Below are 12,846 nucleotides of genomic sequence, written 5' to 3'. Positions count from 1 at the left end.
CGGGTGTTTCAGGGTCGGGATGCCCTAGGAAGTTTGTGTACACCCACAAAATAATGCATTTAAGAGTATTCACAAATTTTTCCACAGCCCATTCTCATCATGGACATAGCCAAATATTTGCTCATATCAAAGATCGGACAAAAACTGTGTCCAGGGTGAAAGTGGGAAGAAAACACCACCTAATTTTAGGTGGGATTGTAGGAAAAGGTCTTACTGCTTCCTTTGTAGCTAATTTCCCAGAGAGCATGGAGAAAAATGGAGACCGTATTACTGTTGGGCAAACTACATGTTTTGACTCGGAAGTATGTTAATTTTACTCTAATGCGTAATGTATCATTAAATGATCAGCATTCATGACCAGTCCACCAGACTACTCTCTTGAGTGAGCACATTTCCATGCTAGACCTTAGAAGCCCTGGTGTTTTAGAAGCAGCAGATGGACCCTAGCGGTGGCAAGTGTGGGTAAACTGTGAAGGCCTGTCCACCACAATCCATACAGAAGGTCAACTCCAGTCCTGTGGGCAGGCATACAAAGCAGCACACCCTAGAGCGACAGTGGCTGTCACTGTTCACAAGACCCGTGAGGCCAGTCCATATCACCCATTCGTGCCTCCATTGGCCTATTTTAGCAGTAGTAGTGCAACTCACCAGGGATCAGCAATGCAAGATTTGCATGCACACCAAACTAAGTTAGCAAACTTCATGGTCTCTCTGCTTCATGCACTACCACTTTTAACATGCGCTTCCTGCTTTCGGGCCACTGGAGTTAATTATGTAGCAAAGAAAAGGCTGCAGCGTAATGCAGTACATTGTATGATACTTTATTATGTTGCCATTTTTATACATACTAGCAGCCTCTGCAAAGACTTTGCCTCATTAATACCGGTGTTATATACAAATGCAGCAGTGAGAAAGGTGCCTAGTCAACATTTGCAAAAGGCCCTCCATTTCGTAGCAACGTAAGTCACATTTTTATTTAGTAATTTTATATCTGTTTGAGATACAAACCTTTTCTGTTGAAATAGATTATGCAGCAGATGTATTATGTGGCAAATATAAGCCATAATTAAGTGGAAAACAATTGCAAACTAGGATATTTTGCCATTCATGTTTGAACTGCTCTTGTGGAAAACGGGAGGAGAAGTGCTGATGACTGAAACTACATGGCTCGGAGACAAATGGCTTGTTAGTCCACTTTTAAGTGTATTTGGTATATTCTATGATTGTAAACATATACCACTTCGTGAATGTACTTTAATGTCAATAACTCATAATAAACCTAAATAAACATATGTATCTATTGTTTGAATTAAATAACGTAATACGTTGCAACTTGTCAGTGAAATGCCAAACAAATACTAAAAATGGGGAAGTTTTGCTCTGTCTGGCCACACCCCTGAATCTGCCCACAGACCCAGAATCTCAGGTTATTCTTGCCCTCCGATTCTCCGCCCACAGTTCTACTTTTTTCCCCCCCACTTCGACCACTGCTTCCTGCTCATTGTGTTTTAAGTGTCAAGGCCTCACAAATTGAAAGATTATCTGAAACGAACTGTGGGGTTAAGCGCAGTTGTTGCAGATCACAGTTGGCTCCGGTGGGAGATGGGGCTTGAAATTTGGAATCAGAGACTGAATAGGGCACTTTCCCTGTGCCTTCCCACTTTACTAATGAAGCCTAGTAAAGGTACCAGATGACACTATCAGGAAAAACAATATTTTGCAATCCCAGACTTTCTTTAAGCACAATAATGCATTCTGGGATATGTAGTCTTGCATTACATCAGCTTAACCAAGTGGACTAATACACCTGAGAGCAATGTCAGGGAAAGAGAAAGCCCATGACTTGACTGCGGTCTCCCTAATGTTACCAGAGGAGTACATAATACCATAAAAGGTAAGCCACGCTTATTCAGGCAGTACCACTCTGAACCCGGATAGAAATATGAGGGCCCTTTTAGCATGAACGCCAAGTGTAAAACAAGTGGCCCCATTATCAAGTCTGTACCATTATTGGCCCGACAATGTTCCCAATTTAAAACTTAATTTTCCCACTTCAGCCTGTTGTACTTATGTTTGTGAGTCACAAAAAGTGCTAGAGAATTACTCACTGTATTGCAGCAACATTTGAAATATGAGTAGCCCTTATGACGACTGCACCAATTGGTGGCCTGTTCACCTTTCGAAATCCCAGGCACGCAAGGGCATCTTCTTGATAAACAGTGTGCCAAGTGCTTTAGCACCACATGCCCTCTGTGCTGTCTTTGTGTTTGCCTGCGACAGATGTGGGTCTTCTTGAATTAGGACACTCAAGTGGGCTTTCAAGGAAAAACTATGCTTTTGAAGACTGTACAAATTAGATTTTCAGCAGAGTGACTATTCATTTTAAAGCTCCAATGGGACAAGAATCATAGATGAGGCCATCAGACAGTTGTGGCTCTTTAGGCAGCAGCCCTTTGCATTCTGGTACTTGTAGTTTTACGTTTTCTACTATAGGCATGGACTTTGAAATCCAGGAATGCAAAGTACTGCGGGTCAAAAATCATGCACAGCGAATCAAACATTCTCCCCAGTCAAGAGATCTGGGTTAAATCCATTGTTCTTTTGCTCACCATACCACCCCAGTTTAGACCCAGCCATAGGCAAATCTGTCTTGACCCTGTGCCTCAATGGAACAGTCCAGTGTGAACTGCTAAGCCAGGTCCTCCTTGGACCGGAAACAAGCATCCTAGGACTTGTTTCAGGCAATCACCCCTCAACAGTGAGCCGAGGACCCACATCTGGACATACCCTGCGCGCTTAGGACCCTGCGCACTTAGGGCCTACATTTGACGAGGCCAATTTCCACCTAGGATTGTGACAGCTCTAGTCATGAAGCTGGGTCCAGGATGATAGAGTGATGATGGCTCTCAAAGAATGCAATCTGTGGAATTCACTAGTCAACAATGTGGGGCACATAGAATAATAATAACAACAACCAGTATTTGTAAAGCGCAAACTAATCACCTCTAGGGTGATCAAGGCGCTGGAGGCTGTTAGGAGGATTAAGCAAGCTAGTGCCCAGAGTCACATGGTGCTGCGTTGAGCTGCCGCCAGGGCTCGAACTGTGAGCCCCGGGCTCCGGAATTAGCCGCCATTGCCGCTTCTGGATTGCATAACGGGGTGAAAACTCAGCAGACAGTTGAAAGTTTGTACACATCACTGGTGAGACCTCACTGCAGTATTGGGCCCAGTCATGCAGGTCACATCTAAAAGAAACACTGCAAAATGATCACCGGGCCAGTCAGGGATATTATAAGACACCTTCATTCAGGGGTACAAAGGTGTGCAAGAACCAATAAAACAATGAGGAAACTGGCCTTCCCTAACCAGACACTCAGGGTCTGTAATTACATCCCTGTATGCATCATATGTAGAACACTACATCACAACACAGTAAACCCAGGATCTCCCACCCAGATTCACTTTCTGGTTGGATCTCTGCCTTTGACCATGTACCGCACTTCGTTGCCTTTCAACTACGTGTGCACTTAAATACTGTCAATGTGAAAATGATGGCACAGGCATCAAGCAATAAGTCCTGCCAATGGAGATTCTATATGCTTGCATACCGGGGGAGGGTACATGGGGGGGGGGGAGGCATGAATGAGAAACAGCAGAAGCAGTACACAGTGCAGTTGGCAAGCATTATTTAGAAGTGAAACCCATGTTATCGGGGTGCAACCCATGTTTGGCTTCCAGACGCTTCGAATGCGGATAACCTCAAACATCTCATGTAATAACTATCAATGTCTGGTGAGCTGTAAACCCAGTCTCCCTGTATCCCACTATACTCACAGCCGCTATGGGTACTTCCATCAAGAGCCTCCAACCGTATGCTCCCAGCAGAACTCCTCCTAACGGGGAAGCCAAATGGTCAGACTCCAAACAGACCATTTCTTCTTGAAATGCGGCTGGGTTAAAGTCAACCCTTTCATCCAAATCAGCAGTGGAATATCTGAATAAAAGTGACATTTGTTTTCAAGAGACTATGGGCTAGATGTAGGTAAACTACATTTACCGAATCTAAAATACCGTATTTTACCGATTCGGTATTTTAGAATCGGTAAATGCTATGTAAGTAATTACTCTGAAAGTATTACCGAATCGGTAGGATTCGGTATTTACTAAAAATCGGTAAATACCGATTCTGTAATTCCCAATGGGAATTACCAAATCTGTATTTACCGATTCGGTAAAAGGGGGAAAACATTCAAGGGTGGCAAGGTGTCACTTTGACACCTTGTTGCACCCCTGAATTGTGCATGGGTGCACATGTGGCGCACAAATACATGCCCTAAGGGCATGTATGTCTGCCACATGGCACTGTTATTAAATCCCAAAAATTGCTTTTTTTAGTGTTTTCGTAATTTACCACCAACTTGTAGTTGGTGGTAAATAACTAATCCTTACAGGTGAAAAGCACTTACTCGAGTGCTTCCTACATTTCAGATTCGGTAATTTACCGAATCGGTATTTAAGAATTCGGTAATTTACCGAATTCTTAAATACCAATATGGTAAATTACCGAATCTGAAATGTAGCCACCTACATCCTAAATGCCTAATACCGGTCGGTAACGACCGAAATTCGGTCATTTCGGCCGTTACCGACCAGTATTAGGGTTCCTACATCTGGCCCTTGGTCTCTATCTCCATCGGCTTTCCATTGCTATTATGAACTCTTTCAATCAGCCTCCCAGCCCAACTCCTATGGAAGACCTTCTGGGGGCCTCTCCACTTTCATTAACCACAGGTGCAAGATCGCAGCTACTCCCATCTATCGAACTTAACAGCAGGGCAAACTGTACTAATTACCGGTCTTTCAACTTCAAACAGGGCCTTTCTCTTGATCTTAAATAACTGTTACCACAACATAGCTAAAACATCAAAATCAATGGCAACAATCCTATTGGTCAAACATCTGGAAGAACTTTTATTGGAATTTGCCTCTGCAGAAGTACTGTTATTAGGGGATTTTAACATCAGAGACCTGGCTTCCAACGCCCATTCAGTCACCAAAGCTAAAGAGAAGAAGTCATGACCACTTTCTTATCCAATTACAATTTACGTTCTGCGAAGCAAATCGCATTGGAACAGGATCCTGGTGCCCATCTGTCGCCAACATTTAAGAATCTTTCGACCATTGACAAAAAAAATGTAATCACCATCTCTGGCAAATAAATTAATAATGCTGGAAATCCCCACTTGTATCGAGAGCGACCATAACCCTTTGACTGTACCAATGGACCTGCAAGTGCCTGCCGCTGCCGAAATAACTGAAGTGGGGCATTAAATGCAGGTCGAACTCCACACTCTAGTCAGCCGAATCAAATGGGACGCCTCAGGTTCTGATAAGGTGGGCACCTGGCTCATGGGAACAACTCCAAACTTCACGCACAATGCTCCCACAGACTTCCATCACTGGTGGGACAACGCCATTGTCAAATTACGAGACCTCTTAACAGGCAAGAAGCTCACTATAGACCCCCCAGGCCTCGCCCGAAGCAGATTTGTGTCCCGGTGTTAGCCATCCAAAGAAGAGCCCTAAGGAGGGCTGTGCGCCTGCAGAAATTGAAAGACAGAGATCACACTGCTAACAATATGGCCTTACTGCACAAAGCCTACAAAAAATCATTGTGGGAAGCCAAAAAAAAAAAAAGAAGAACAGAATGACTGGCTAAAAATATTTGCCCTGCTAAAGGGAAAAAACCTGACCCAGTTTTGGAACCATATAAACAAACTTCGTTCCTCCAATAAGAGCAAGGGGAACGCGGTCGGTGAAGAAGATTGGTCCCAGCATGTTGTAGTGTAGTTCCTATATTCCCAAATACTCTGTGCATTGGAATAATATATTCAGCAGTATAGACTTAGGACTGAGGTCGACTAGGTCTCTACTGACTATATTAGACTTAACGTTTGCCAGCTAGCTCAGAAGTCACTAGAAACTTTCTCGAATAAACGAGGAGAAGTTTAACCTCCCTGGATAGACAAGAAGGGATTAGCTTCCGACAACCATATAACAAGACAACTTTGCTCCCCCAGAATAAGAGTGTATCTCTAGAGTCGTGTGAAAACAATAGACAGCTATTTCACTCAGTCATTGTGCGTACTTAGTTTCACCAGAGTGCAGAGAAAAGAGAGATGGGCGTTTTCAATAAAAGGTGTAATTTATTGAGCAGTCTTCTTTCTTATGCAAGAGAAATGAATTGCCATTATTGCAATACTTAATGTAAAGTAAAGTGCGTACAGTAAAAAGAGTATTATAAAATAATACTGTAAAAGCATTGATATGGTTTCTTAGCCATAAGATACTTTAAAATGGATAAAATATATACATTGACTAACGTACTCAACTGGTGCTTCTAAATACGCCTACCCCGGTGTACCTGACCTAAGCTTAATACGTGGGAAGGAGTAAGTAAGTAGCAGTTTAAGTTAAGTTGATTTTGCCAAGAATCTGACTCAAGAATTCTCTTTAAGGGTTTAGTCAGTTCCGTACCTGGGTAATAGAATGCAGGAGGTCTAGTATCTCTCTTTCAGGACTCGATATCCCAGAAGCCCACGAAGGCGGCTGAGAACACTGGAGCTGGATTTCTCGGCAGGAGAAAAGACAGCGTCTCTCTCAGTGCGTCAAAGAGGAGGGGCAGCGTCCGTGGGCTCTCGCATCAGCTGGGCTCTCGAGCAAGTAGATGGCTGCTCGGCTCCAAAACCACCACCGTGTGTTTGCTTAAGGCAACGTTGGTATATTTATAACTGAAAGGTGCCGAGTTTGACGTAAGGTTTGGACATAAGACGTCAATAAAGAGGTCCCTAAGAACTGACTATTCCTTTAGTGTTCGCAGGAGTTTAATGACAAATCAAAACAAAAGCAAATGGGGATTTCCCAGGTTGCTGGAGGTTTGGTGTGTCGAAAGAACTCGTTGTGCTTTCTAGGAATCCAAGGAAGTAGCTTCTGCAATACTTTGGACTGCAAGGGCTATTTACTTAAATATGGATCTGATTCCTTATGCCATTATAGGGATATTATTGATTATAGCCGTACAAGGGCATAAAATAGCAATATTGATTTGGGTTCCTAGATAAAACACAATAATGTGATTCAACAATACCGCTGTGACACCCTGGACCCTATGGAGGGAGAAATTAGAGATTGTGTCGATACTACATAGATAGAAACCCATGAGCTGACTCCTCCGGCTGAGGTCTCCAAGCATTTGATAGCCATGAAAAAAATGGCACTCCCTGGCCCAATGGCCTTCCATCTGCGGTATTCAAATGTGCACTGGAAGATTGGGCTAAGCTTTTAGTCCCCTTATACAATAACACGTTTACTATCTATCGGCTACCAGACTCACGGAAAGGCTCGATTTTATGACCAATTTTTTAAGAAAGAAGATCCCTCTCTCCCAGCAAATTATCGACTCATTGCCCTATTAGATCTCGAGGCCAAGGTATATGCCCAGTGTCTTCTCAGGTCGCTAGAAAAATGGGTAGCGGAAAACAACATTCTACCAATAGACAACATTACCACTCTAGCCATCCTGAGTCAACAAGCAGCGCAAAAAAAAATCATCTCCCCCTTCATTGCTGCTTTATATAGACTGCAGCGCTGCCTTTGATAAAGTGTTGTGCAACACCTTATGGAAGAAATTAGACAAGTGGGGGATCCCTCAGAGTCTACTTGGAGCTCTTATCTTCTTGCATAAGAATACATGGGTACGAGTCAGAACTGGCCCAACGACAGTCTCTGCAAATATTCCAACCTTAGACAGCCTAAAGCAAAGTTCCGTTCTCGCCCCCCTCTTGTTCAACGTTTACACCGCCGACCTGGGAATATTCCTGGAGAAAAGCATTCTCCTTCCGCCAAAACTGGGCCTCGCAAAAACAAACCTGCACATTTTGCAATATGTCGACTATATTGTTATAATGGACCAGGCAAAATTTGGCCTCCAACGAGCCTTAAGCATGCTCCACAAATATAATACTGCTAACGCTCTAAAAATCAATCTGGAAAAGACAAAGGTTTTGCTATTCAACTGATGCAAGAACAAGAAAAGTTTAAGGTGGAACATTGGGCCCGCAAAAATCAAAACAACATCAAAATACAATTACCTGGAGGTCTGGTTTAGTGAGTCTTCCAGACCATCAGTTAACCTAGCCGCCTTGAAAAAGAGAGCTGGAGCAATAACATACTCTCTGACCCTACTCAACCAGTCCCTGAGTAGTCTTTCTACAGAACTCATTCTGAAGGTGATTAAGGCCACTCTTCTCCCTGCCTTAAACTTTGGGCATCAGGCCGTTCCTGGCGCATGCTCAGCCAGTCTTGACCACGCCCAAGTTTCCATTTATAAAAAATCTTCCATCTTCCAAATTTCATCCACAGGGCAAGACTACGACTGGAGCTGGGCCTTCAAAGACAATCTATTTTTTTGTGAGGCGGATACCCTGAAATACTTTATAAGGACACTAAAAGCCGCAGACAATATCCTAAAAGCCCAGTTAAAAGAAACTCTTGCCAGCTCTGGGAATCCGTGGAATCGTCAAATCATAAAAGGCCATAAGAACACTAAACATGGACAACTCATTACTAACCGCAGTCACTATTCCATACACAGTCTGGAAAAGGGTTATCAATATCAGGTCAGAAAAATTTCCTACCTGAAGGATATCCAGGTTCTAAAAACATCAACTATCCTGCTTCTCTTGAATAACTCATACCTCCCTGGGGTACCTCAATCTTACCTCCTGGAAAATCTGAACGCAATGGCCCGGAAGAAAATAATGTTCATGCGTCTCTTAGGTCAGCGCTCCACTGCCTTCAACCGATGGGCTCCAACAAGTGAGGAGGGGGCCTGCTGACTGAGCAAATAAAGGTCTGAATCATGGTAGCATCATCTGTGCTGTTGTCCCGCCCTAGACGGTCCCAGAAGACTTCTTTTAAAACACTTATATTTAAAATGGGGCATCAGAACATGTTGGGAGACATTGGCCCTTTGTTTTACTTCCTTAGACACTCAAGTGCTAGTAAGAAATGGAAAATATGTGAGACTCCTGGACAATCTCTTTTTACCCTCTCTGGCCCCTGCCCTTACCAGTTCCTACCCCCCAAAAAAAATTATCACCAACTTTTTTTTGCCCCCTGTCCTAGTATTCCTGTACTAATTTATTTTATTCTTGGCTCTGGAAACCTGCTTAGTGATTATAATGGTGACTACAAGATTGACTTGTTAGTCGTATGTATATGAACTTAAACTGGATAGTTTTCTTAGTTTTTGATTTTAACGTGGTAACTGCGCTATGATGACACTCTATGGCAATGGTTTTAATTAACTGTGCTAATGTAATAAAAACCTAAAACAAAACCTAGCTGTGGAACCCTCCGAAAATTACAGACAAGAGACTGGTAGCTGGTGATGCTCTGAAGAAGCATTCACTCTGATGGAAATAGTAATGTAAGTACCTCAGCAATAGTAACAAAAATAGGAGAAGATATATTACAATGGGCTCAGATTAATACCAGAGTCAATTGTGCTGAATAGTTAATTTGGGATACTGTTTTGGGTAGAAAGGGGGAAGTGACTCCGAGATGAAGTTGACCATGTGGCCCTTATTTTTGGTCATATGTAATGTTTCTGTGCCATGCCATGGGAGAAGGCTGGGGTCCTTGTGTCTTGCAGAAAGGAGAGAAATTGTGTATATGCTCTTTAGGCAAGAGATAATATGCAGAAAGGGTCAGACTAGCCAATATGACATTTCTTTTGAGGGCTGCAAGTTAAGAATGCTTAATTTAAGCTGGTGGCTGCAGGTGGGGCCCAACTTAATCTAGTCATTATAGTTTCCTTGGTCTTGACTCAACAGGACCTTACTCGCTAGCATCGACTTTGCGCGCCTTGCACAAGCTGTTTTGTATACCTGATTGATATATTGTATGTATTGGATAACTATCTACTTTGGCATAAGTAACCTCACTTTGTTGTAAAGCGCTCTGATATCCGCAAGGGTCTTGTTCGCGCTCTATAAAACTTTCAAAATAAATAAAATAAATCAAACTGTAAAACAGAACAAAAGAGATAAAGGCATCAAGGGTCGGTGGTAGAAGGAGTAAGGGAAATATGGAAAACAGTGAAAAGGGAGAAAGCAAAGATGAGAAAGAACCTGTAAGAGTGAGAATGTGAATGGAAAATATGTTGGTGGATGAAAGAGCCAGGAGCTGAACTCGAGTAAACAGCCTTGGTATTCAACACAGCTCCCACCACAGATTCCCTCACTACCACCCTTTAAAAGTGTCCTTCAAGTCTTTCTCAGATGTATTTAATTAGTTATATAGTGCCACTCAAACTAGTGTAGGGTGTCCAGAGCACTTTACATCATACACACTACACCGAAACAATCAATCATTGGTGCGTAAATCAGTGTACAGCAAATTTGACATAAGACCGAGGATTACAAGGTGTAGGAGTCAATGTCATCCATACTTATACACTGTATAGTTGAAAAGTGCTTGGTCTAGAGAAGCACAAACTCAGAATTTAAAAACGTAAACACTATGGTTGGGGGTTCTCTTTAATAATCAGAAGTGATTTCTATCCAAATGAATCAATGTTCCAATATTAGGATTTCATGCGGCTCTTTGATGATGGTAATAGCTCACTGTTCTATGTTAGGATTGTAACTTATAAAGGGACAAAAGAATATCTCACACAAAAGCAGTAACCTACTGACCTGTTTACATTATATGTACTTTATGATCTGCATGATACAAGTTCTTTGCAGCAGGCACATTAACCCACTGTGGCTCTCTTACATGAGTCATAACTTCCACTAGACAAATCTCCGATCTCTCTCAATGAAGAACATTAAACATTTTTATTGTTGCCTGAAAATTGCTGGAGACCAGGAATGCAGCAGCAGGTACTTTTCAAATCATAATGCATTTGCAAGCACTACTCCACCAGCCAAAGTCAGCGACCTTTGTTTAGCTGGTGTATGAAGATGCAAGATTATAAACATGTTTTTTTCACATTTGGTCCAATTACTATGTGAATGTAAACAACAACAAAGCATACTTGCAAACTAGGACTACATGCCTACCTTTCTCAATATTTCACTTCATAACTTCAATTGTATTTATTTAACCGTCCTACGGTCTCTCTCATACAATGGGTGATTTGTATAGAGTCACTGGAAAGTCCACAAGGTTGTCTTTGCTCCCCCACCACACACACACACACACCAGAATGTTAGTGTATCATACGCCCCTGTTGCCAAGGGTCATTATATGATGAGTGTCACACAAACCATACCTATAGCTTTTTAACCAAATCTTATCTTGCGTACTATTGTTGGCTAAATGCCAAAGACTGTCTGAACGGTAAAGAAAAGACCGACACGACATGGAACACTTCAGCTGGTACTAGTACCCCTGGGCCATGCTATGCTCGCTGTCAATGTGCACTCCGAGTTTCACTGTCATGTGCTCCCTGGAAAGGTAGTAGTTGCAGTTCGGAGGAGTACTTACAAATTTGGAGCCCTTCCTGTCCTGCTCCTCGCTGCCAGGGGTTTGCAGGCCGCGCTTCCTGGAATGTTTGGGTTCCCTGCTGCGTCCTGGAGGGGGAGACGACTCCCTGGAGCCAGAGGGCCTGCGGACGTCCATTGCAAGGCACAGGCACCTGAGGCGGAGGCCAGACTACGCCAAAGCAGCTTATCGCTAGCCAGGAATTAGCTCGTGGGATCCTCTTAAATCCGTTGACAGCAGCCGAGACTGTCCTGCGCACTCTGATCGCGCGCCTTCACCTGCGGCTCCTTACGCCACAAAGATAAGAAAACCCTCAAGTTCTCCCAACTGTCAGCTGGCACCCAAAGGGTCTCCTAGCCAGCTCCCCAAATCCAAAAGTTCCCGCCGCTCTGGGAACGCCTCTTCCGCACTTCCAACCAATGGCAGAGCGTGGTCCGCCCCTTGCTTCTCCCGCGAAAGCACAGAGACTGCGATGAGTCGCGTCTTCCCCAAAGGCCACCGCCCCACAGAGGCTGCCTTCAGCCAAAGGAGGTGAATCATAGCTTAACACACCGATAAGGTATGTGGGCGTGGCCACCACTGACATCGGACATGTTAGAGTCAGGCAGGCGTTATTTACATGCAGTGGTCTTTAAGGTCAATCTGAGAAACTAGTCGAATTGAAGTCAAAACAAATCATGTTTCATTTTTGTCTTGGTTAACTTTTTTTTATTTAAACTCTGCTATGTTTTATTCTAGATCTTTCTCTTTACGTGTTCCCAAATATAGACATGGATGCGTGACTGATAGAATTGCCACTAGCTGGTACTTTACCATACTTGCCTGTATTTTTAGATCCATGGTAGTAAAACGATAACGAAAAGTAAAATCTAATATATTTTGAAATATTAACCTAAAACAAGAAACACGTGAAGAAATTGCTTAGAATATAAAAGTTGTTTACATTGGTTTTTAAATGATTATTAACGTAAATAGAGGGAAATTTATCCTATTATAAAAGAATATGGAAAACTTTACGTAAGTTCTCTCTCACCTACTAGCCCCTGCTACAGGCCAACAGACGGGGTGCAGCACAAAGTTGCCCACTTTCTACACATACCTAAAACCTAAATAGGATGATGCCTGATGCACAAAATGAACATGCACTTTGCAAATGAATTCTACGTGACTTTTGTGTTTGTGACACACGTTATACTCGATACTGCTGATGGTACGTCCCCCAGAGGGTCATGAGATCTTCTTCACAGCTTCTGTTGACCACCCCAAAGTTTTCCCGCTCTCATCTGGGTGGTC

The 12,846-nt window shown here is 43.0% G+C and overlaps 1 protein-coding gene across 1 annotated transcript in view; it reads right to left on the bottom strand.

Moving 5' to 3' along the window:
- Positions 1-11,831, bottom strand: part of DIAPH3 (diaphanous related formin 3) — a 2,291,797-nt gene extending 2,279,966 nt beyond the window's left edge. The window contains exon 1 of the mRNA XM_086934906.1: positions 11,557-11,831. Within this exon, the coding sequence (XP_086791032.1) occupies positions 11,557-11,691 (135 nt within the window). The 5' untranslated portion in view covers positions 11,692-11,831. The remainder of the gene's footprint in view (positions 1-11,556) is intronic.
- Positions 11,832-12,846: the final 1,015 nt, after the last annotated feature.

This window comes from Lissotriton vulgaris, chromosome 8, assembly GCF_964263255.1.
Source record: "Lissotriton vulgaris chromosome 8, aLisVul1.2, whole genome shotgun sequence".
NCBI classification, from domain to species: Eukaryota; Metazoa; Chordata; class Amphibia; order Caudata; family Salamandridae; genus Lissotriton; species Lissotriton vulgaris.
This window is presented reverse-complemented; position numbering and strand designations above follow the sequence as displayed.